The sequence below is a fragment of the Hylobates moloch genome, unplaced genomic scaffold, assembly GCF_009828535.3.
Source record: "Hylobates moloch isolate HMO894 unplaced genomic scaffold, HMol_V3 SCAFFOLD_16, whole genome shotgun sequence".
In the NCBI taxonomy this organism is placed as follows: domain Eukaryota; kingdom Metazoa; phylum Chordata; class Mammalia; order Primates; family Hylobatidae; genus Hylobates; species Hylobates moloch.
In genome coordinates, this window is record NW_026652291.1 from 9,125,126 (window position 1) to 9,146,718 (window position 21,593).

General features: G+C 45.0%; 1 protein-coding gene across 2 annotated transcripts in view; it reads right to left on the reverse strand.

The window, feature by feature from the left end:
* Nucleotides 1-21,593, reverse strand: part of AK7 (adenylate kinase 7) — a 97,170-nt gene that overhangs the window by 20,638 nt on the left and 54,939 nt on the right. For both annotated transcript variants that reach the window (XM_032179640.2, XM_058429631.1), the window contains 5 exons: nucleotides 21,168-21,258; nucleotides 17,954-18,031; nucleotides 16,264-16,413; nucleotides 11,212-11,340; nucleotides 9,469-9,598 (listed from right to left, as the gene is read on the reverse strand). In XM_032179640.2, coding sequence (XP_032035531.1) covers nucleotides 9,469-9,598; nucleotides 11,212-11,340; nucleotides 16,264-16,413; nucleotides 17,954-18,031; nucleotides 21,168-21,258 — 578 coding nt within the window. The remainder of the gene's footprint in view (nucleotides 1-9,468; nucleotides 9,599-11,211; nucleotides 11,341-16,263; nucleotides 16,414-17,953; nucleotides 18,032-21,167; nucleotides 21,259-21,593) is intronic.

Below are 21,593 nucleotides of genomic sequence, written 5' to 3' on the forward strand. Positions count from 1 at the left end.
GCCTGGGCGAAAGAGCAAGACTCCGTCTCAAAAAAAAAAAAAAAAAAAAAAAGAGATAATCCCATGACCTTTGGCCAGGGTTCAGCTCTATAGCAGGCAAGTGCACTTTCTGTTTGAAAATGAATGAGCACAGCCCTCCCACATAGCTTTCAAAAACATCATCTTGCTTTTTCTAAAAAAAAAAAACGTGTATTTTTCAAATACCAGTAATATTTAAAATGTTCATATGAACACATATTCATAATTACTAAAATGTGTTTAAAAATAGAGAGCTGCTCCCCTGAGCAGTGGTGGGAATGTGAGGGACGGCATTTGGGATGACAGCCTGGCTTCTGTCCCTCATCCCCAGGAAACTGTACTGTCTCAACTGATGATGACCAAACAGCAAGCAGTGATTTCTTTTTTTTTTTTTGAGAGGGAGTCTCGCTTTGTCGCCCAGGCTGGAGTGCAGTGGCGCGATCTCGGCTCACTGCAAGCTCCGCCTCCCAGGTTCACGCCATTCTCCTGCCTCAGCCTTCCAAGTAGCTGGGACTGCAGGCACCCGCCACCACGCCCGGCTAATTTTTTGTATTTTTAGTAGAGACGGGGTTTCACTGTGTTAGCCAGGATGGTCTCGATCTCCTGACCTCGTGATCTGCCCGCCTCTGCCTCCCAAAGTGCTGGGATTACAGGCCTGAGCCACCGCGCCCGGCCAGTGATTTCAAACAGGAAAGAGTGCAAAAGCTATGTATTTGTAGGAAATCTGCCTCATGGGAGAGATCACCCTTTCTCTCTTTTTTTTTTTGAGACCGGGTCTTACTCCTGTCACTCAGGCTAGAGTGCAGTGTCAGCATCTTGGCTCCCTGTGGTCTCAACTTCCTGGGCTCAGGTAATCCTAGTGCCTCGCGCACCACCATACCCAGCTAGTTTTTTTTTTTTTTTTGTAGAGACAGGGTCTTACTATGCTGCCCAGGCTGGTCTCAAACCGTGGGCTCAAATGATCTTCCTGCTTCAGCCTCTCAGAGTGCTGGGATTACGGGCATGAGCCACCGTATGTGAGCCACCGTATGTGACTTTCTTTTTTCTTTATAGAAGCAGAAGCAAAAGTGTTCCACTTGGGTCCCAGTTTGAACTTGGTAAATAAATGTACCTCAGAACTAGAATTATCCATACAGTTATTCTTAAAGATAATTAGAAATGAAACAAAATGAGTGGCTTTTTACCCAGTTCACCAGGCAGTGGGTAAAACTCCATTGTTTGCTGAGATACAAAAGTTTAGAAATCTACGTTCTCATCCAGGCAGTTTGATATTTGGATAAATTTGTCTAAATCAGGTAATGTATCTGTAAGCAACTCAGGGAAGAAATACCTTAAGAAGAAGCGGCTGGGCAGGGTGGCTCACGCTTGTGATCCTAGCACTTGGGAGGCCGAGGCGGGTGGATCGCCAGAGCTCAGGAGTTCGAAACCAGCCTGGTCAACACGGTGAAACCCCGTTTCTACTAAAAATACAAAAAAATTAGCCAGGTGTGGTGGCATGCGCCTGTAGCCCCAGCTACTCTGGAGGCTGAGACAGGAGAATTGCCTGAACCTGGGAAGCAGAGGTTGCAGTGAGCTGAGACCGCACCATTGCACTCCAGCCTGGGTGACAAAGTGAGACCCTGTCTCCAAAAAAAAAAAAAAGCAGCAGCAAAAGATGGCTCTTGGAATAAATTTGGAATCTTCAATTTCGTCTAATATGGACACATTAATATTCCAAAATATTTCATATTGCACTAATTTGCTAAAATAACTGCGTATTGGAGTTTGCAATTTAAAACTAACTGAGGTATGATATTTTACTTGATTATACATACACACTTTCCAAAATTCTTATGTAATCTCTAGTGGACTTTGGTCAAAACTTGTGTTCATGCGAACCTTTGCCTTTTTTTTTTTTTTTTTTTTTTTTTACATATTCATCTACACTTACAGATTTCCTCAGTAATATTTTGAGTTGTTGGTTATTTGCTTTCGGTTGCATTTTTTATTGTGCATGCAGAATGTCCACTGCTGCCCGTGACTTTAGGTTCATTACAGGTTTATTTGGGCAGCATTAGAAAAAAATACCATAAATCAAGAGATACTCTCCAGCATTTTAATAAGGCCAAAACAAAGTTGGTGATCTAAAGGTTTATTAATAGTATGGAGTTTCTACATGATGTTAGTGAAAAATGAGGTTTGTTTTCTATTAGGAAAATGGGCAACTCTCTTTGGCTGTGTATTTTTCATGTTAATCCTGACAGTTCACCAAAGAGCTAGTCATGAAGAATGTAGGCAGTTAATATCCCTCCAGGAATGGGCCGGGTGCTCACGCCTGTAATCCCAGCACTTTAGGAGGGGTGAGGCAGGAGGATGGCTTGAGCTCAGGAGTTCGAGACCAGCCTAGGCAACATAGGGAGCTCCCATCTCTACTAAAAATAAAAAACAAGGCCGGGCGCGGTGGCTCATGCCTGTAATCCCAGCACTTTGGAGGCCGAGGCGGGAGGATCATGAGGTCAGGAGATCGAGACCATTCTGGCTAACACAGTGAAATCCCATCTCTACTAAAAAATACAAAAAAATTAGCCGGGCGTGGTCGTGGGCGCCTGTAGTCCCAGCTACTCATGAGGCTGAGGCAGGAGAATGGAGTGAACCCGGGAGGTGGAGCTTGCAGTGAGCCGAGATCATGCCACTGCACTCCAGCCTGGGTGACAGAGTGAAGACTCTGTCTCAAAAATAATAAATAAATAAATAAATAATAAAAATAAAATAAAAAAACATTAGCCAGGCATGGTAGCTACTTGGGAAGTTGAGGTGGGAGGATTGTTTGAGTCCAGGAGATAGGGGCTGCCATGAGCTATGATTGCACCACTGCACTCCAGCCTGGGTGAAAGAGCAAAATCCTAACCTCCCCCGCCAAAAAAAATTCCTCCAAGAATCGTTCCTTCCTACTTTGTATATTATTTGGGTTTTTTTTTTTTTTTTTTTTTTTGAGATGGAGTCTTGCTCTGTCGCCCTGGCTGGAGTGCAGTGACATGATCTTGGCTCACTGCAACCTCCTCCTCCCGGGTTCAACCAATTCTCCTGCCTCAGCCTCCTGAGTGTTGGGATTACAGGCACCTGCCACCGCACCTAGCTAATTTTTGTATTTTTAGTAGAGACAGGGTTTCACCATCTTGGCCAGGTTGGTCTTGCACTCCTCACCTCGTGATCTGCCTGCCTCGGCCTCCCAAAGTGCTGGGATTACAGGCGTGAGCCACTGCGCCCAGCCTCTTTGGTTTCTTTTACTCACCTACTTGAATACTTGGATAAACCATTCACCAGGTAAAATAAAAGGATTTTATTTTAATCTTTTTACATAAAATAATCTGAACTCTTGACAAGTTTCATAAAATCTTTTTGGCATTAATCTACTTTTAGTGTATTGGTAAAACAAAAAAAAACAAACATGGTTTTCCTTTACTTTGACAAAGAAATGTAATTTTTACCTTATTTGTATAGAATTCCAGAATTAATGTATTTTTAGTCTTTTTTTTTTTTTTTTTTTTAAACGGAGTCCGCGCTCTGTCACCTAGGCTGGAGTGCAGTGGCATGATCTCGGCTCACTGCAAGCTCCACCTCCCGGGTTCACTCCATTCTCCTGCCTCAGCCTCATGAGTAGCTGGGACTACAGGCGCCCGCCACCACGCCCGGCTAATTATTTCGTATTTTTTCATAGAGATGGGGTTTCACCATGTTAGCCAGGATGGTCTCGATCTCCTGACCTCATGACCCGCCCGCCTCAGCCTCCCAAAAGTGCTGGGATTACAGGCGTGAACCACTACGCCCAGCCTTATTTTTAGGTCTTTAATACAGTGTTTCTGCCTCTCATTTGTAACTACATGCATTATTCTTGAAAGCAAGTAAACTCACTGAATTGTTGTGTAATAGTCATTTAATTATTGCCTGTACAAATGTATATTAAGGTAAAATAAAATTAACAAAATATTTCTAGGGTACACTTGGATCCATACTAAGTGGCTTGTCAAGCTACATACATCCTTAGTGGGTCTGGAGACTTGGTCATGAATATCCTTTGTCCTAACCGGAGTGACTCCATCTTGAATAAAGGCCAGATAAAGCCAAACCTGCTGGGTGACATTCCTGGGGGGTTGAGCACTTTTGGTCACAAGATATTTATGGTTGAGGGACCGAGTTAATGATGCTAACTAACTAAAGACCCAGAACTTATGTAAATGTCCTGATATTTCGAGAACAAAAAGCATTCTTAGTTTAAGAATAGGTTTTGCTTTAAAGATAATAGTACACTTGTAAATTCTCACTGAAATCAATAGTAACATAGCATACTTATGTTCTTAAGTAACATAAGAAACAATACTAATAGCCTGTCACAAGTTGACCATAAGCCTTTATAATAAAGTACACTATTCTCTCTCTCTCTTTTTTTTCTGGGGGTGGACAGGGTCTTGCTCTGTCACCCAGGCTGGAGTGCAGTGGTGCAGTCTTGGCCACACTACAGCGTCAACCTCTGGGGCTCAAGGGCTCAAGCCATCCTCCTGTGTCCCCGCCAAAGTAGCTGGAACTATAGGCACGCACCACCACGCCTGGCTATTTTTTGTATTTTTTGTAGAGGTAGGGTCCTGCTATGTTGCCCAGGCTGGTCTGGAATTTCTTGCCTCAAGGGATCCTCCCGCCTTGGCCTCTCAAAGTGCTGGTGTGAGCCACTGCGCCTGGCCAAGTACACTACTCTTAACAACCTATACACGCAAGCACTGTTTATAGTATGGCCTTCCCCCTCGTGCTTTCTGAAGACGCCCTACTGTGTGACAGAGTAGCTTTCAATAAACTATCTCTTCTCACTGTGGGGCATTCCTTCTCTTGTTTTCTGAGGACACCCTACTCTGTAATAGAGCAGTCTCTGATAAACTGTCTTAACTTAACTATACTCTGCGGCTCACCCTCAATTTTTTCCTGCGTGAGATCTAAGAACCTGCTCCTGGGATCTAGGATGAGACCCCCTTTCTGGTAACATTGCACCAGGATCGAATTCTCAGTGACTCTCATGCAGCCATGTCCAGGCTTCCACGGACACATACTGTTCGGTGGTGATTCCCACCCTTCCCTGTTATTGGTGATACTGTACTTTGTGTAAGTTTTTAGAGTTTACAGTGCAATTTCATTCATGTTCTCTTGGTTATCATTATGTTATCCTCAGTTAATCCTCCAAGCTGGTGGATTTATTCTGTCTTCTCCTCTCCTCTCCTTTTTTTTTTTTTGAGACGGAGTCTTGCTCTGTCGCCCAGGCTGGAGTGCAGTGTCAAGATCTCGGCTCACTGCAGGCTCCGCCTCCCAGGTTCACACCATGCTCCTGCCTCAGCCTCCCGAGTAGCTGGGACTACAGGTGCCTGCCACCACACCCGGCTAATTTTTTTGTATTTTTAGTAGAGACGGGGTTTCACTATGTTAGCCAGGATGGTGTCAATCTCCTGACCTCGTGATCCACCCGCCTCAGCCTCCCAAAGTGCTGGGATTACAGGTATGAGCCACTGCACCCGGCTCCTCTTATTATTATTATTTTTTTTAACACAGGATGAAACAGGTTCAGAGAGAGGCAGTGACTGGTCTGAAATCAGGAACTAAGCAAGTGGTCAAGCCATGCTTGGTGACTTCCAAGTGCATTCTTCATCTTCTTGTTTAATAAAGTCTTGCGGAAGATGGTATGTGAAACAGCGAGTCTCAACAGCAGAAAAGAACGCAATGTTAATTCATGAGTCATGGTTCTGATTAGACTTCCACTGCCAAGGTTAACGGGTTTTTTGTTTGTTTGTTTTTTTGAGGTGGAGTCTTGCCCTGTCGCTCAGGGCTGGATTGCAATGGCACAATCTCAGCTCACTGCAACCTCTGCCTCTAGGGTTCAAGCGATTCTCCTGCCTCAGCCTTCCAAGTAGCTGGGATTACAGGCATCCACCACCACACCTGGCTAATTTTTTGTATCTTTAGTAGAGACAGGGTTTCACCATGTTGGCCAGGCTGGTCTTGAACTCCTGATCTCATGATCCGCCCTCTTTGGCCTCCCAAAGTGCTGGGATTACAGGCATGAGCCACCAAGCCCGGCCAAGGTTAACTGTTTTAAGAAACTTTGCCTTGATTACAGTAATAATATGCGTTTTGTTTAAAAAAAAAATTAGCTGCAAGCCAAGATTTTACAATGACCCATGTACAGTAGAGACATTGACAAGTTGGTACATTTACAGACTTTTCTTCCCCTTTTTATTTTTTATTTATTGATTTATTATTTTTTTTTTGAGACGGAGTCTTGCTCTGTCGCCCAGGCTGGAGTGCAGTGGCACGATCTCGGCTCACCGCAAGCTCCGCCTCCCGGGTTCACGCCATTCTCCTGCCTCAGCCTCCTGAGTAGCTGGGACTACAGGCACCCGCCACCACGCCTGGCTAATTTTTTGTATTTTTAGTAGAGACGGGGTTTCACCGTGGTCTCGATCTCCTGACCTCGTGATCCTCCCGCCTTGTCCTCCCAAAGTGCTGGGATTACAAGCGTGAGCCATCGCGCCCGGCTCTTCCCCTTTTTATTTTCAAACTCAGAGAAAAGTTGAAAGACTAGTCCAATGATCACCAGGAATCCTACCAACTAGATCCAGTAATTTCACAATGCTTTTGAAATATGTAAAGTGAGCACAAAATCTGTAATTAGCACACTCTATGGTGTAACAAAGCCCTTATTTTGCTCACTGTCGGGGGCCGATGGGAGTGGAGTTAGGACATGGAGGGGCCTCACTGTGGGACTGGGAAACTCGTTTTGCTAGAATCACTGGAATCATGTGATAACAAATGCAGTCATGTGAGGGAGAAGTGAGCTAATCTCAGTGCCATGGGTTCAAAGGTCTTGTTTTGTTCAAACATAGGCAAGGTCCATGTTTTCGTCTCAGGTAAATACGGATAGAAGGGATTTTTGGACACACTTGAGAAAGTTAAAAGGAACCGAATGATTCCAGTCTTGTAGGAAGTGGGGAAGTGGGGAGTCACATGTGGGTGAGGAGCTTCGAGGGATGCTGGCTCTTCTAAAGACTTATCTTCCCCACACAACCACTTCCTCTGCCCCCTCCCAGGGCCCCTCTTACATCGCTCGTCAGAGGCTGCTGAACCTGTTTGGCCTCTCACACCTGGGGGAAGAACAGAGTGCGAGTACAGGCTCTTCTGGACCCTGGGGGCCTCAGTGAGTGTCCTCAGCTGAGCACTATCTCTGCTCTAATTCTTGTTCTATGTGGTCACCTTCCCAAGCGTGAAAAGAGCTCAGTTGGTACTTAACTGTTAGGTTAAGCCTTGGAAAAGATTTCTGGGCCCTTGCAAAGGCCAATTATATAAGTCTTCGTCAATAAATTATGCTCGGCCAAGCACAGTGGCTCACGCCTGTAATCCCAGCACTTTCGGAGGCCAAGGCAGGCAGATCACTTGAGGCCAGGAATTCGAGACCAGTCTGGCCAACATGGCGAAACCCCATCTCTACTAAAAATACAAAAAATTTGCTGGCCATGGTGGTGTGTGCCTGTAATCCCAGCTACTCAGGAGGCTGAGAATTGCTTGAAGCCGGGAGGCAGAGGTTGCAGTGAGCTGAGATCACACCATTGCACTCCAGCCTGAGTGATAGAGTGAGACTCATTCTCAAAAATAAATAAATAAGTAAATAAATAAATGAAGTTCAATATTTGCTGAGTCCTGTTAGCCTGATTATTAGACATTCTTGTCTCTCCTTAGGGGGTGGCATAGTTCCTTGCTCCTGGCACCCTGTTTCTAGCCTTTTTTTTTTTTTGGAGACAGAGTCTCACTCTGTCGCCCAGGCTGGAGTGCAGTGGCATGATATTGGCTCACTGCAAGCTCCGCCTCCCGGGTTCACGCCATTCTCCTGCCTCAGCCTCTCGAGTAGCTGGGACTACAGGCACCTGCCACTGTGCCTGGCTAATTTTTGTATTTTTAGTAGAGACGGGGTTTCACCGTGTTAGCCAGGATGGTCTTGATCTCCTGACCTTGTGATCCACCTGCCTCTGCCTCCCAAAGTGCTAGGATTACAGGCATGAGCCACCGTGCCCGGCCTCATCCATTTTTTTCTATTAAGGATTTCATAACTCTCTTATCAATTTGCCTGAACATTTTATATATTAAGGATATTAATTTATCATATCAGTGGCAATATTTTTTCTTGGTTTGCCCAATTAAAAGGACAACCAACTGATTGGTTGGAGTGCAGTGGTGTGATCTCGGCTCACTGCAACCTCTGCCTCCTGGGTTCTAGTGATTTATGAACGTAAGTGTGATTTTTTTTCTTTTTTTTGAGATGGAGTCTTCCTCTGTCACCCAGACTGGAGTGCAGTGGCACGATCTCGGCTCACTGCAGCCTCCACCTCCCGGGTTCAAGCGATTCTCCTGCCTCCGCTTCCCAAGTAGCTGGGATTACAGGTACGTGCCACCACGCCCAGCTAATTTTTGTATTTTTAATAGAGACGGGTTTTCACCATGTTGGCCAAGCTGGTCTCAAACTCCTGACCTCAGGTGATCCGCCCACCTTGGCTTCCCAAAGTGCTGGGATTAAGGGTGTGAGCCACCATGAGCAGCTGATTTTTTCTTTTTAACTTAGGAAGTTCTTCCCCATCCTACCAACAGATCATCACCAAAATGTTAACAATGAGATTATGAAGGAATTTTTTTTGTTATAATTTCTGTACTTTTCTCTCTCTCTCTCTCTCTTTTTTTTTTTTTTGTTGAGACAGGATCTTACTCTGTCACCAAGGCTGGAGTGCAAGGGCATGATCATGGCTTACTACAGCTTCAATATCCCAGGCTCAAGTGATCCTCCTGCCTCAACCTCCAAATAACTGGGACTATAGGCACATGCCACCATGCCCAGCTAATTTTTTTTTTTTTTTTTTGAGACGGAGTTTCACTCTTGTTGCCCAGGCTGGAGTGCAATGGCATGAACTTGGCTCACTGCAGTCTCCGCTTCCCAGCTTCAAGCAATTGCCCTGCCTCAGCCTCCTGAGTAGCTGGGACTACAGGTGTGCGGCACCACACCTGGCTAATTTTTTGTATTTTTAGTAGAGATGGGGTTCACCATGTTGGCTAGGCTGGTCTCAAACTCATGACCTCAGGTGATCCACCCACCTCGGCCTCCCAAAGTGCTGGGATTACAGGCATGAGCCACTGTGCCTGGCCATGCCTAGCTAATTTTTGTATTTTTTTGTAGAGATGGGGTTTCGCTGTGCTGCTCAGGCTGGTCTCAAACTCCTGGCCTCAAGTGATCCTCTCACCTCAGACTCCCAAAGTGCTGGGATTACAGGCATGAGCCATGGTGCCTGCCTGTATTTCAGTCTTTTTTTTTTTTAAACAGTCTTTTATAACTAGATTTTTAAAAATAGCCACTGTTCACAAGAGCAGCGCGGCTCTCTGCTGGGTGTGTGTTACCTGCGTTCTGTTCCATGCTCTCCTTGATGCCATCTAGGAGCTCCTGTGCATCTTCCACATTCTCCTCCTCCTCCTCCTCTTCGACTTCTTCTTCTCCTTCCCCTACATCCTTAGGGGCAACAATCGCCTCCTGCATACCACAGGGATATTCACATTGGATGATGTCCCGCATTCATTTGCTACTCACAAATCAGCTGGCAGGTGATCCTGGAAAAAGCTTGGGACCCAAATAGGACATGTACCCTATGACAGCTGTCATGCAAAATTTTGCAGGATGTGCATATCCACAAAGACACATGAGATCCTTGAGGTTTTTCTTACAGCATAGTTAAGAGAATAGTATATTTTTGTGCTAATGCCAGAACTGCTTGAGTCAATATTTTTCTAATGCGTTTTTCTAAGGTATTGGGTTGTATCTTACTTGAAGGATCCACATGTTGTAGAAATCAAGACTTTTAATAATCATTTATGAAAGCTACCTCAGTATCTGCCATTTCCAATAAAATGATACAAAGCAGTTTATAAATAAAGTTTGATAATACCCCGAGAAACATACGACACGAATAAAACACCTAAAAGTGTTCCAGGCAACAGAGAGAACACAAGCTATACTTTGAACCATAGCTGGAAGCAGACTAAATTTCAAGGGCAACCCATGGAAGCTGCTTCTGTCTCAGAGGAAAGCCCTGTAGAGTGTTGTGTTTTCATAACTGGGGGCAACAAGAAAATCCAATTAAAATAACAAATCTCCTGTTTACTGACATATAAAATTAGTTGCTTGTTAATTATGAAACTAAAAAAAGCATTTCTAAAACGTTAAAATTCCCAATAAAGTAGTTAAAAGCCATTTCAGGCTGGGCATGGTGGCTCACACTTGTAATCCCAGCACTTTGGGAGGCCAAGGCGGGCAGATCACCTGAGCTCAGGAGTTCAAGACCAGCCTGGCCAACATGGTGAAACCCCGTATCTACTAAAAACACAAAAATTAGCCGGGCATGGTGGCACGTGCCTGTAATCCCAGCTACTTGGGAGGCTGAGGCAGGAGAACTGCTTGAACCCGGGAGGGGGAGGTTGCAATGAGCTGAGATCGTGCCACTGCACTCCAGCTTGGGTGACAAAGTGAGACTCCGTCTCCAAAAAAAAAAAAAAAAAAAAAAAAGCCATTTTACAAGATGGCTCTGAAGGTAAAGAAGGAAGCTCCTTTCTTTCCCCAAGCCAAAGCCAAAGCAAAAGCTTTGAAGGCCAAGAAGGCAGTGCTGAAAGGTGTCCACAGCCACAGAGAAAAGAAGATCCACACGTCATCCACCTTCCAGTGTCCCAGGACACTGCGGCTCTGGGGACAGCCCAGACATCCTCCCAAGAGTGTCCTCAGGAGAAACCAGCATGACCACTCTGCCATCATCAACTAACTTCCCCCGACCCCTGAGTTGGCCACGAAGAGAGGAGACAAACACACACTTGTGTTCATTGCAGGTACCAAAGCCAGCAAGTGCCACATCCAACAGGCTGTGAAGAAGCTCTCTGACGCCAATGTGGCCAAAGTCAACACTCTGCTCAGGCCCGAGGGGGAAGAGAAGCCAGATGTTCCCCTGGCTACTGATTAGGATGCCTTGGATGTTGCCAACAAAATTCAGATCATCTAAACTGCGTCCGGCTGGCTAATTAGAATAATATACATCTTTTTACCCTAAGAACAATATAGTAATTAATTAAAATGCCCAGGAAAATAGTTTAAAGTGCTACCAGTTTTGCTATGGCTTCAGAAATGACATCCTTCAGTTGGATGTGATGCAGTTTGTAGTACTTGGCCAATTCTTCAGCAATACTGGATTTTCCCACAGCAGGGGGACCGAGAATGCAGATCTTGATTGGCTGAAAGAGGATAGAGTAAGGAACATACAGTAAGCTCTGAATGATCTGTAGCTAGACAGTGGTTTTTTATTTCAGGAGAGTGCTTTTTTTTTTTTTTTTTTTTTTGAGACAGAGTCTCACTCTGTTGCTCAGGCTGTAGTGCAGTGGCATGATCTCGCTTCCTGCAACCTCCACCTCCTAGGTTCAAGCGATTCTCTGCCTCAGCCTCCCGAGAAGCTGAGACTACATGTGCGCACCACCATGCCCGGCTAATTTTTGTATTTTTTGTAGAGACGAGTTTTCTCCATGTTGGCCAGGCTGGTCTTGAACTCCTGGTCTCAAGTGATCTACCCGCCTCAGCTTCCCAAACTGCTGGGATTACAGGTGTGAGCCACCACGCCTGGCTGGGAGTGCCTTTTGAAAATAAAGTCTCTGGACCCTGCAGGCTAACTCTCACTCTTCTGTGGAGACTCCAGAGTCACGCCTCTACCCCAACCGCCACCACCAGGGTGGCTGCCACATCATCCCGAAAGCATCTGCCCCCTGGTCCGACAGTTCATGTTCTGGTTCATGTCCATTCATTCAGTAGGTATTCAATAGGCACCAACTACATGGGCTGATCTGGGGCTGGTGGATAGGACCACATAAGAAGATGTGTCAGGAACAACTCAGATCGCTAAAGAGTAAGTGCCCAGGAATTACCCGCTGCCAGTTTCACAAGATAGTGCACAGTACAGGGCATTGTGCTACCTTTGGAACAGTAACAAAGCAAAGAATTTCTGGTTCAGTGTGCAAAGGGCCTAATTTACTGACTGAATACTATTTCTGTACTGAATTTGGTCTTTAATTATTTGTTTTGTTTTGTTTTGTATTGAGATAGGTGCTCCCTCTGTTGCCCAGGCTGGAGTTTAGGGGTGCAATCACAGCTCACTGCAGCCTCGAACTCCTGGGCTCAAACTATCCTCCCAGCTGAGCCTCACAAGTATCTGGGACTACAGATGTACACTACCATGTTCGTCTAATTTTTATACTTTCTGTAGAGATGAGATCTCACTGTGTGGCTCAGGCTGGTCCCAAACTCCTGCACTCAAGCAATCCTCCTGCCTCAGCCTCCCAAAGCATTGGGATTACAGGTGTGAGCCACTGCACCTGGCTTGGTCTTTAATTATTATTATTATTGTTACTATTTTGAGACAGAGTTTCACTCTTGTTGCCCAAGCTGGAGTGCAATGGCGTCATCTCGGCTCACTGCAACCTCCACCTCCTGGGTTCAAGCGATTCTCCTGCCTTAACCTCCTGAGTACCTGGGGATTACAGGCGCACGCCACCACACCCAGTTAATTTTTTTGTATTTTTTGTAGAAATGGGGTTTTACCATGTTAGCCAGGCTGGTCTCAAACTCCTGACCTCAGGTGATCCACCCACCTCAACCTCCCAAAGTGCTAGGATTACAGGCATGAGCCATCGCACCTGGCCAGTTATTTTTAACACAGTTAATTTATTCTAATGTTTAGGCCAGGCATCGTGGCTCATGCCTGTAATCCCAGCAGTTTAGGAGACTGAGGCAGGAGGATCCCTGGAGCCCAGGAGTTCGAGGTGAGCCTGAGCAATATAGTGAGTTCCTCCTCTCTACAAAAAATGAGGCCAGCTTCAGCAATATAGTGAGATCCCCGTCTCTACAAAAAAAAATTTTTCTTTTAAATATTGGCTGGGCATAGTCACATGTGCCTGTGGTCCCAGCTACTTGGTGGCCCAGGCTGAGGCAGGAGGAGTGCTTAAGCCCAGGAGGTCTAGGCTGCAGTGAGTCGCAGTCCTACCACTGCACTCCAACCTGGGCAACAGAGCAACACCCTGCCTCAATTTTTAAAAACATATTTAAAAAAAAACACCATTTCTCCTGCTGATAAACTTGATTGAATGCTAAAGAAGCCCTATGGTGCTCATAATCAATGAGTAAATATTCATTTCTAACAGAGGTCAACATATCAGTAACATATAGTTATTTATTTCAAAATGGTCCAAATAGTTGTGAAACTGAGGGCCCGTATTTTGCAAGGTAAATTTTAGAATTGAGCTCATGAAAAGGATTCCCATTGGTAGAGTGTCTGTATGCTTACAGATTATATCATTTCATCCACCGAATTGGTTATTATCATTACTACCATTTGACAGTTGAGGAAACCAAGACGGTGAAGGAAGTAGGCAGCACACAGGATGGTTCTGGCGAGGAGTGCTGTCCCATTGGATAGGGATGATGGATGGTTCTGGTGAGTGTGGTCCCATCGGATACGGATGATGGATGGTTCTGGCGAGGAGTGCTGTCCCATTGGATAGGGATGATGGATGGTTCTGGTGAGTGTGGTCCCATCGGATACGGATGATGGACGGTTCTGGCGAGGAGTGCGGCCCTGTCGGATAGGGATGATGGCAGGCAGTGGAAGGAGGCAGGTGTGAGGGAAAGCAGTTCCAGAGCTGAGTCCTGATGAGCAGGGCTGGGCCCCTGGAGAGGTGCAGTGCATTCATCAAGGCCTGAGAACCGGCAGTTAACTGAGCAAGTTCAGGTGTCTCATTTGTCCATGGACCAACGGTGGGTCCTTTCTCCTGGCATGGGCTCACTTTATTCAGGCGTAAAACCAGGATGCCAATCGATTCATTTATTTACAGTGAGAAGTATGACCTGCCACCGAATCAAATACTCCAAGTCCACATATTTGGTACATTTACTCCCTTCAAGCAGACAGACACTGGGAGCCACGTCTTACAGGGCTGCTTGATGAGCTTTGATCAGAACAAGGGGAGTAGGATGAACTGACTGGAAGCAATGGGTCAAGGTGGCTTGACACGTCTGTCTCTGAAGCAGCAATGACTTTTCCTTGCTAAAGGAACTGCAATCACGCAAGTGCATGGCTTGAGACTCCATCTTTTGGGGGTGTCACCGGGTGACACCTGTGGGTCTACACTGGCCTCGGTAGTGTTTCCTGTGGCTAACTGCCCCTAAGGACAGACATACCCTATTTAGTTTTTAGATATACTATTCCTTCTATCATGTTCTTGTCCAGTCTTGCTCATCAGGAACCATACGGTCTCTTCAAAGTGTCTTGTCATATTTCTACTCTGTGTGTTGTTGTTACAGTTGACCTAGAGAGGACAGTAGTCTAACCTCTGAGGTTGGGTTGGTGTATATCTGAGGATAACCTCCCGGTACAGCCACCATGAGGATCTTAGATGCTTAAAGAGATCATTATTTCTTTTGCTAAGTGGTACATGTTTTGCTTATTCTTAACTAGACATGTTTTTTTTTTTTTTTTTCCCAAGAGAATACGGTTCTAAGGATATGATGGTGACACTATGCTTGCTATGTGGAGCGTTCCCTCCAACAGTGATAATTATGATTATGATGACACCTGTTACTCACATACGCCATTTTACAGTTTTCAAAACACTTTCTCATGTATGACCTACTTTTGTCTTTAGAATGTTTCTCTGGGATAAATCCAAAGCTCTACGCAGCTGCTTAATCTGATTTCAGAGAGGCAGGTGTGGCGGCCGTGCGGTTAGATGTGGACATTCTAGTTAAGTCTGCGTCCTACCTAGTTTGAATCTCTGACTAGCTGTGTGACCTTGAAAAAGTTGCTACCTACTCAGGAGGATGAGGCAGGAGGATCACTTGAACCCAGGAGGCAGAGGTTGCAGTGAGCCGAGATCGTGCCACTGCCCTCCAGCCTGGGCTATGGAGCAAGACTGTCTCAAAAAAAGAAAGAAAGAAAGAAAGAAAGAAAGAAAGAAAGAAAGAAAGAAAAAAGAAAGAAAGAAAGAAAGAAAGAAAGAAAGAAAGAAAGAAAGAAAGAAAGAAAGAAAGAAAGAAAGAAAGAAAGAGAAAAAGTTGCTGCAGCCAGGCGCGGTGGCTCAAGCCTGTAATCCCAGCACTTTGGGAGGCCAACGCAGGCAGATCGCTTGAGGCCAGGAGTTTGAAACCAGCCTGGTCCACATGGTGAAACCCCGTCTCTACGAAAATTACAAAAATTAGCCAGGTGTGGTGGTGCACATCTGTAATCTCAGGTACTACTCAGGAGGCTGAGGCATGAGAATCACTTGAACCCAGGAGGCGAAGGTTGCTGTGAGCTGAGATCACACTGCTGCACTCCAGCCTGGGCAACAGAGTGAGACTCTGTCGCAATAAAAAAAAAAAAAGGTTGCTTCATCTCTTTGAGCCTTTGTTTCCTCATCTATACTATGGAGATAAGAATATCTACCTTTCACCATAAAAAATGATAAGTGTGTGAGTTAAAACAGATGTTAATTAGCTCGATTTAGCCATTCCACAATGTCTACATATTTCAAAACATTATGTTGTACAGGATACATGTATATAATCTATTTGTCCATTTCAGTTAATTAATTTTTAAAAAAGAATATCTACCTTGAAAAATTGTGATAATTAAAATGACCAGTGAGTCCTCTGACCACTTAGAAAGAGATCAAAGTAGTAATTAGGCTTCTTCTACCTCCCACATGTACACCCAGGACTGAAACAAACCAGCCAGTAAGGCACTTGATATTTTTCCCTATTTAATATTCTTCTTTATATGGACAACACTGCAATATCACTCTTGAGCTTGCTATCATGTGCAATTTGCATACATTATTATCTAATGTTTAAATTATATAATTTGCATACATTATTAGATATTATCTAATTATTAAATTAGATAAATTTGCATACATTATTATCTAATATTTAAAACTGTTCACGTTTGGTTCACAGGTATTAATTTGATATACATGTAAATTTGTTAGACCTGGACAAATTTGTCAAATTTGAAAAACTTGAAATTAGAAATCTGAACGTTTGAAAAAACAAATACTTCCATTGGCATCATCACACTAGAAGTTTGATTCATTTTGCTTGAATCAGAAGTTTCAGTGGGAAACGGTGATAGTTACCATTAATCCTCTGCTTTGCTTATACTCCTTGAGGATATTGTTGATATTTTCCACAAATCCTGTTTGGGCAGCCCATCGAATATTGAAATTCTCCTTCACAAAGAGCGCTTCCATTCTTAAGTTGACCAGTAAATGGTCAAGACAATCTTGCTGAAAGATAGAGGACAATTAGAGATTTGTCTTTTTTTGTTTAATTCTGACTGTCATAACAGACCAAAATCACTACAGTTATTAAAGAAAAACAATATACATTCACTAAACGTGGAAGTCAATTAATCCAGCACTGAGTATTTACAGAGTACCTGTGTGATACTACGTTACTTCTAAACAGTCTCCATGTCTACTCCGATGGCGGGCCACCTTCTGGCTGAACAAGTAGGAAGATACTAGAAATCCAAATTTTCTTTTTAAAAAATTTTAATTGCATCTACTTTTTGAATACTGCAGTTTCATGGTTCAAAATCCAAAAGAACAAAAGGTGTAGAGAAAGATATTCCTGCCGGGCGCCGTAGCTCATGCCTGTAATCCCAGCACTTTGGGAGGCCAAGGCGAGTGGGTCACAAGGTCAGGTGGTCGAGATCATCCTGGCTAACACGGTGAAACCCCGTCTCTACTAAAAATACAAAAAATTGGCCAGGCGTGGTGGCGGGCGCCTGTAGTCCCAGCTACTTGGGAGGCTGAGGCAGGAGAATGGCGTGAACCCGGGAGGTGGAACTTGCAGTGAGCCGAGATCGCGCCACTGCACTCCAGCCTGGACGACTAAGCTAGACTCCGTCTAAAAAAAAAAAAAAAAAAAAAAAGGGAGAGAGAAAAATATTCCCTCTGACCTTTGACCATCACCCACCCAGTTCTGCTCCTTAAGGCAACCAATAATATCAGTCCTTTCAGAAACATATTCGAGTGCAGTGTTTAGATGCAATTTATTCTTAAAAAGAATTGCATTCTAATGCAAGCTTGAAAAGCACACTGCAAAAACCCAATTTTTTTTGTTGTTGTTGTGATGGAATTGGAATCTCAGCCTGCTTTGAATTTTAGAAAGAGGCCAAAGAAAATAATTCCTAGTGTTTGAATGGCATTTTACGTATCAAATAGCATCCAAATACATTTTGTTTTGTTTCTTTTTTATTTTTATTTATTTTTTTATTTTGAGATGGAGTTTCTCTCTTGTTGCCCAGGCTGGAGTGCAATGATGTGATCTAGACTGACCGCAACCTCTGCCTCCCGGGTTCAAGTGATTCTCCTGTCTCAGCCTTCCAAGTAGCTGGGATTACAGGCATGTGTCACCATACCCAGCTAATTTTGTATTTTTAGTAGAGACAGGGTTTCACCCTGTTGGTCACACTGGTCTCAAACTCCTGACCTCAGGTGATACACCTGCCTCAGCCCCCCAGAGTGCTGGGATTATAGGCGTGAGTCACCGCGCCCAGCCCAAATACATTTTCTGACCAAGACCTCTGGGGGTTTTTCAGAAAAGATAACTGAAGACAAGAGTAAGTGGTCTTAGGGTAGAACATCTGGTGGTGTGGTAGGAGTTGAAGACGGCATTGGAACCCAGGCCTTCTGACTCCAAATCCCTCACAGATCAATGTTATTTAGCCAAAACCTATCTGATATTAAAAAAATAACAATACTCAATATTATTGAGAAAGATAGTTTAAAAAAAACGAAACAAAACACCGCATATACTAACCGTGAAGTCCTTGGTTAGGTATGCATTTTCTCTGGGTATTTTCTGGATTTTCCCAGGGCCAGCATTTTTACTGATACACTGTTAGAGGAAAATTGAAATATTAGTTGGTTTACCTGGAAGGTTTTGCTTTATATAAAACTCAAATGGGCCGGGCGCAGTGGCTCACGCGGGTAATCCCAGCACTTTGGGAGGCCAAGGTGGGCGGATCACCTGAAATCAGGAGTTTGAGACCAACCTGGCCGACATGGGGAAACCCCGTCTCTACTAAAAATACAAAAGTTAGCCAGGCATGGTGGCGTGTGCATGTAGTCCCAGCTACTCAGGAGGCTGAGACACGAGAATTGCTTGAACCTGGGAGACAGAGGTTGCAGTGAGTCGAGATCACACCACTGCACTCTAGCCTGGGCGATGGAGCGAGACTCCATCTCAAAAACAAACAAACAAACACCCTCAAATGAATGTGAACATAATTGAATTTTTTAAAATAGCATTAGTGCCAGGTAGTGGAGATAACGATGAGTGTGGCCCAGGATCTGCCCTCAAGAGCTCCCAGTGTGAAAAGAGAGACAGAACTGTACACAGATATTTATCATGTGTAGTGTTTGCAGCTCAGCAAAGGGGATTCTGTGCTGTAGTCTGAATGTCTGTGTCCCACAGAATTCACATGTTGAGATCTTCACCCTTAAGCTGATGGTAGTAGGAGGGGGGGCCTTTAGGAAAGTGGGTCTTGAGGATAGAGCCCTCAAGAGTGAGATTAGTGTCTTATAAAAGGACCCCAGAGAGTGCCTTTGCCCCTCCACCATGTGAGGACACAGGGAGACGGTGACATCTATGAAGCCAAAAAGCGGGCCCTCGTCAGGCACTGAATCTGCCTTTTTTTTCTCACCACAATTTTTTCGTTTGCTTGTTTTTGAGACAGGGTCTTGCTCTGTTACCCAGGCTGGAGTGCAGTGGCATAATCTCAGCTCACTGCAACCTCTGCCTCCCAGATTCAAGCAATTCTCCTGCCTCAGCCTCCTGAGTAGCTGGGATTACAGGCATGCATCACCACGCCTGGCTAATTTTTGTATTTTTAGTAGAGAAGGGGTTTCACCATGATGGCCAGGCTGGTCTCGAATGCCTGACCTCGAAGGATCCGCCTGCCTGGGCCTCCCAAAGTGCTGGGATTACAGGTGTGAGTTACCATGCCTGGTCATGCTGTAATTTTTTTTTTTTTTTTTTTAGAGATAGGGTCTTGTTCTATTGCCCAGGCTGGAGTGCAGTGGTGCAATTATAGCTCATTGCAGCCTTGAATTCCTGGGTTCAAGCAATCCTCGCACCTTAGCCTCTCAAGTACATGGAACTATAGATGTGCACTGCCAAGCCTGGCTAATTTTTAAAATTTTTTGTAGAGAGGGGGTCTCACTATGCCCAATGCTGGTCTTGGACTCCTGGCCTGAGGTGATTCTTCCACCTGAACTTCTTAAAGTGCTGGAATCACAGGTGTGAGCCACCGTGCCTGGCAGAATCTGCCTTGGTCTTGCACTTCCCAGCCTCTGGAACTGTGAACAATAAATGTCTATTGTTTATAAGCTACTCGGTTTATGGTATTTTGTGGCAGCAGTTCAAACAGACTAAAACAACCTGGGATGAAGAGACACACCTGTCCCGTGCAAGAGGTGGGAATGAGGCAGGGAGAGTGCACAGGAAGATAGATGAACTGAAATTTTTTTTTTTTTTTTGACAGGGTCTCACTCTGTCACCCAGGCTAGTGTGCAGTGGCACAATCTTGGCTCACTGCAACCTCTGCCTCCTGGGCTCAAGTGATCCTCCCACTTCAGCCTCCTGAGTATCTGGAACTACAGGCACACCACCATGCCCAGCTAATTTCTGTATCTTTTTTTTTTGGTGGAGATGGGGTTTCACCATGTTGCCCAGGCTTGAGCTGAATCTTAAAAATGAATAGGGAGTAGCCAGGAGAAGGGCAGGAGAAGGCTGCGCTAGCTGGGCCACATGGTAGCTGCTTTAGCCAGAGCAGCCTGGACTGGAAGAGGAAGCTGTCCCAGATCTAGACTCCTGAAGCTGGGCACAATGGCTCACACCTCTAATCCTAGCACTTTCAGAGGCCGAGGTGGCAGGATTACTTGAGCCCAGGAGTTTGAGGTTGCAGTGAGCTAAGATCACACCACTGCATTCCAGCCTGGGTGACAGAGCAAGACCCTGTCTCTAAAAAATTAAAAACAAACAAACTTAGCCAGGCACTGTGGCTTACCCCTGTAATCCCAGCACTATGTGAGGCAGAGGTGGGAGGATCACTTGAGCTCAGGAGTTTCAGACCAACCTGGTGACATGGTGAGACCCCATCTTGACAAGAAAAGAAAAAGAATGAAAATTAGCCAGGTATGGTGGTGCACGCCTGTGTTCCCAGCTACTTGGGAAACTGATGCAGGAGGCTCTCTTGAGCCCAGGATGTCAAGGGTGCAGTGAGCTATGATCACACCACGGCACTCCAGCCTGGGCGAAAGAGCGAGATTCTGTATCAAAAAAATAAATAAATAAACAAATAAATAATATTAAAAATAGAGCTCCTGGAATTGGCCAGTAGGTTGGTGAACCTGATCATATAAATACTTTGGGGCAAGTGCCTATTGGTGGATCTTCGTATTCTGGTGTGGCATCTGCGTGTGTGTCTGGGGTGCAATGATCGCCATCTTCTTAATCTGAGCCCTACAGCGGTCTTTCTTATTTCCCTCTGTGCATATAAAAGAGAAAGGCTATTTTGGTAGTAACCTTAAAGTATATACTGCAAATGCAGATAGTGAGTTTGGGTTTTACGGATATTCTTCTTAGGAGTCCCAGTTTTGTTAGCACAACTGATTGGGGGCAAAACTTCTTTTTTTTTGGAGACGGAGTCTTGCTCAGCCGCCCAGGCTGGAGTGCAGTGGCACAATCTTGGCTCACTGCAACCACCGTCTCCCGGGTTCAAGCAATTCTCTTGTCTCAGCCTCCAGAGTAGCTGGGATTACAGGCACCCGCCTTTATGCCCGGCTAATTTTTGTATTTTAGTAGAGATAGGGTTTCATCATGTTGGTCAGGCTGGTTTTGAGCTCCTGACCTCAGGTGATCCACCCGCCTCAGACTCCCAAAGTGCTGGGATTACAGGCATGAGCCACCGCGCCCAGCCAGCAAAACTATTTACGATATGTCATCAAAGTATGGGATGAACCCACTGTACCTTGACTATGTCTTCCAGGGTATGAACAGACTCATCCACAGCAACCAGGTAGTGAGGCTTTGGCGCGTGATCTATGACGTTTTCTATCACTCTGCAGACCCACAGGTAAAATAATCATCAGAGGGAAAAGGCGAAAGAGATGCAGTAAACTAGAATTCACTGACCACCACCCCCATGGCTGGGCGTGGGGTTTAGTGCTTTGATAAGTTATCTCCATTTTCAATAAGGTCAGGGTTGGGATGGTTATCTGCATTCTCCACATGAGGAAGATGCTAAGGAGTTTGGTGACGTTTCTCAGGCTGAAGAGCTACTGCGAAAGTGGAAGAGTCGGCTTTTGAGGTCAGATCCATCTGGTTCTGGACCTGTCTTCTTTCCAGCATACTGCCCTGTCTCCCAACAAGGGGACCTGCCTCCAGCAGGACCCCA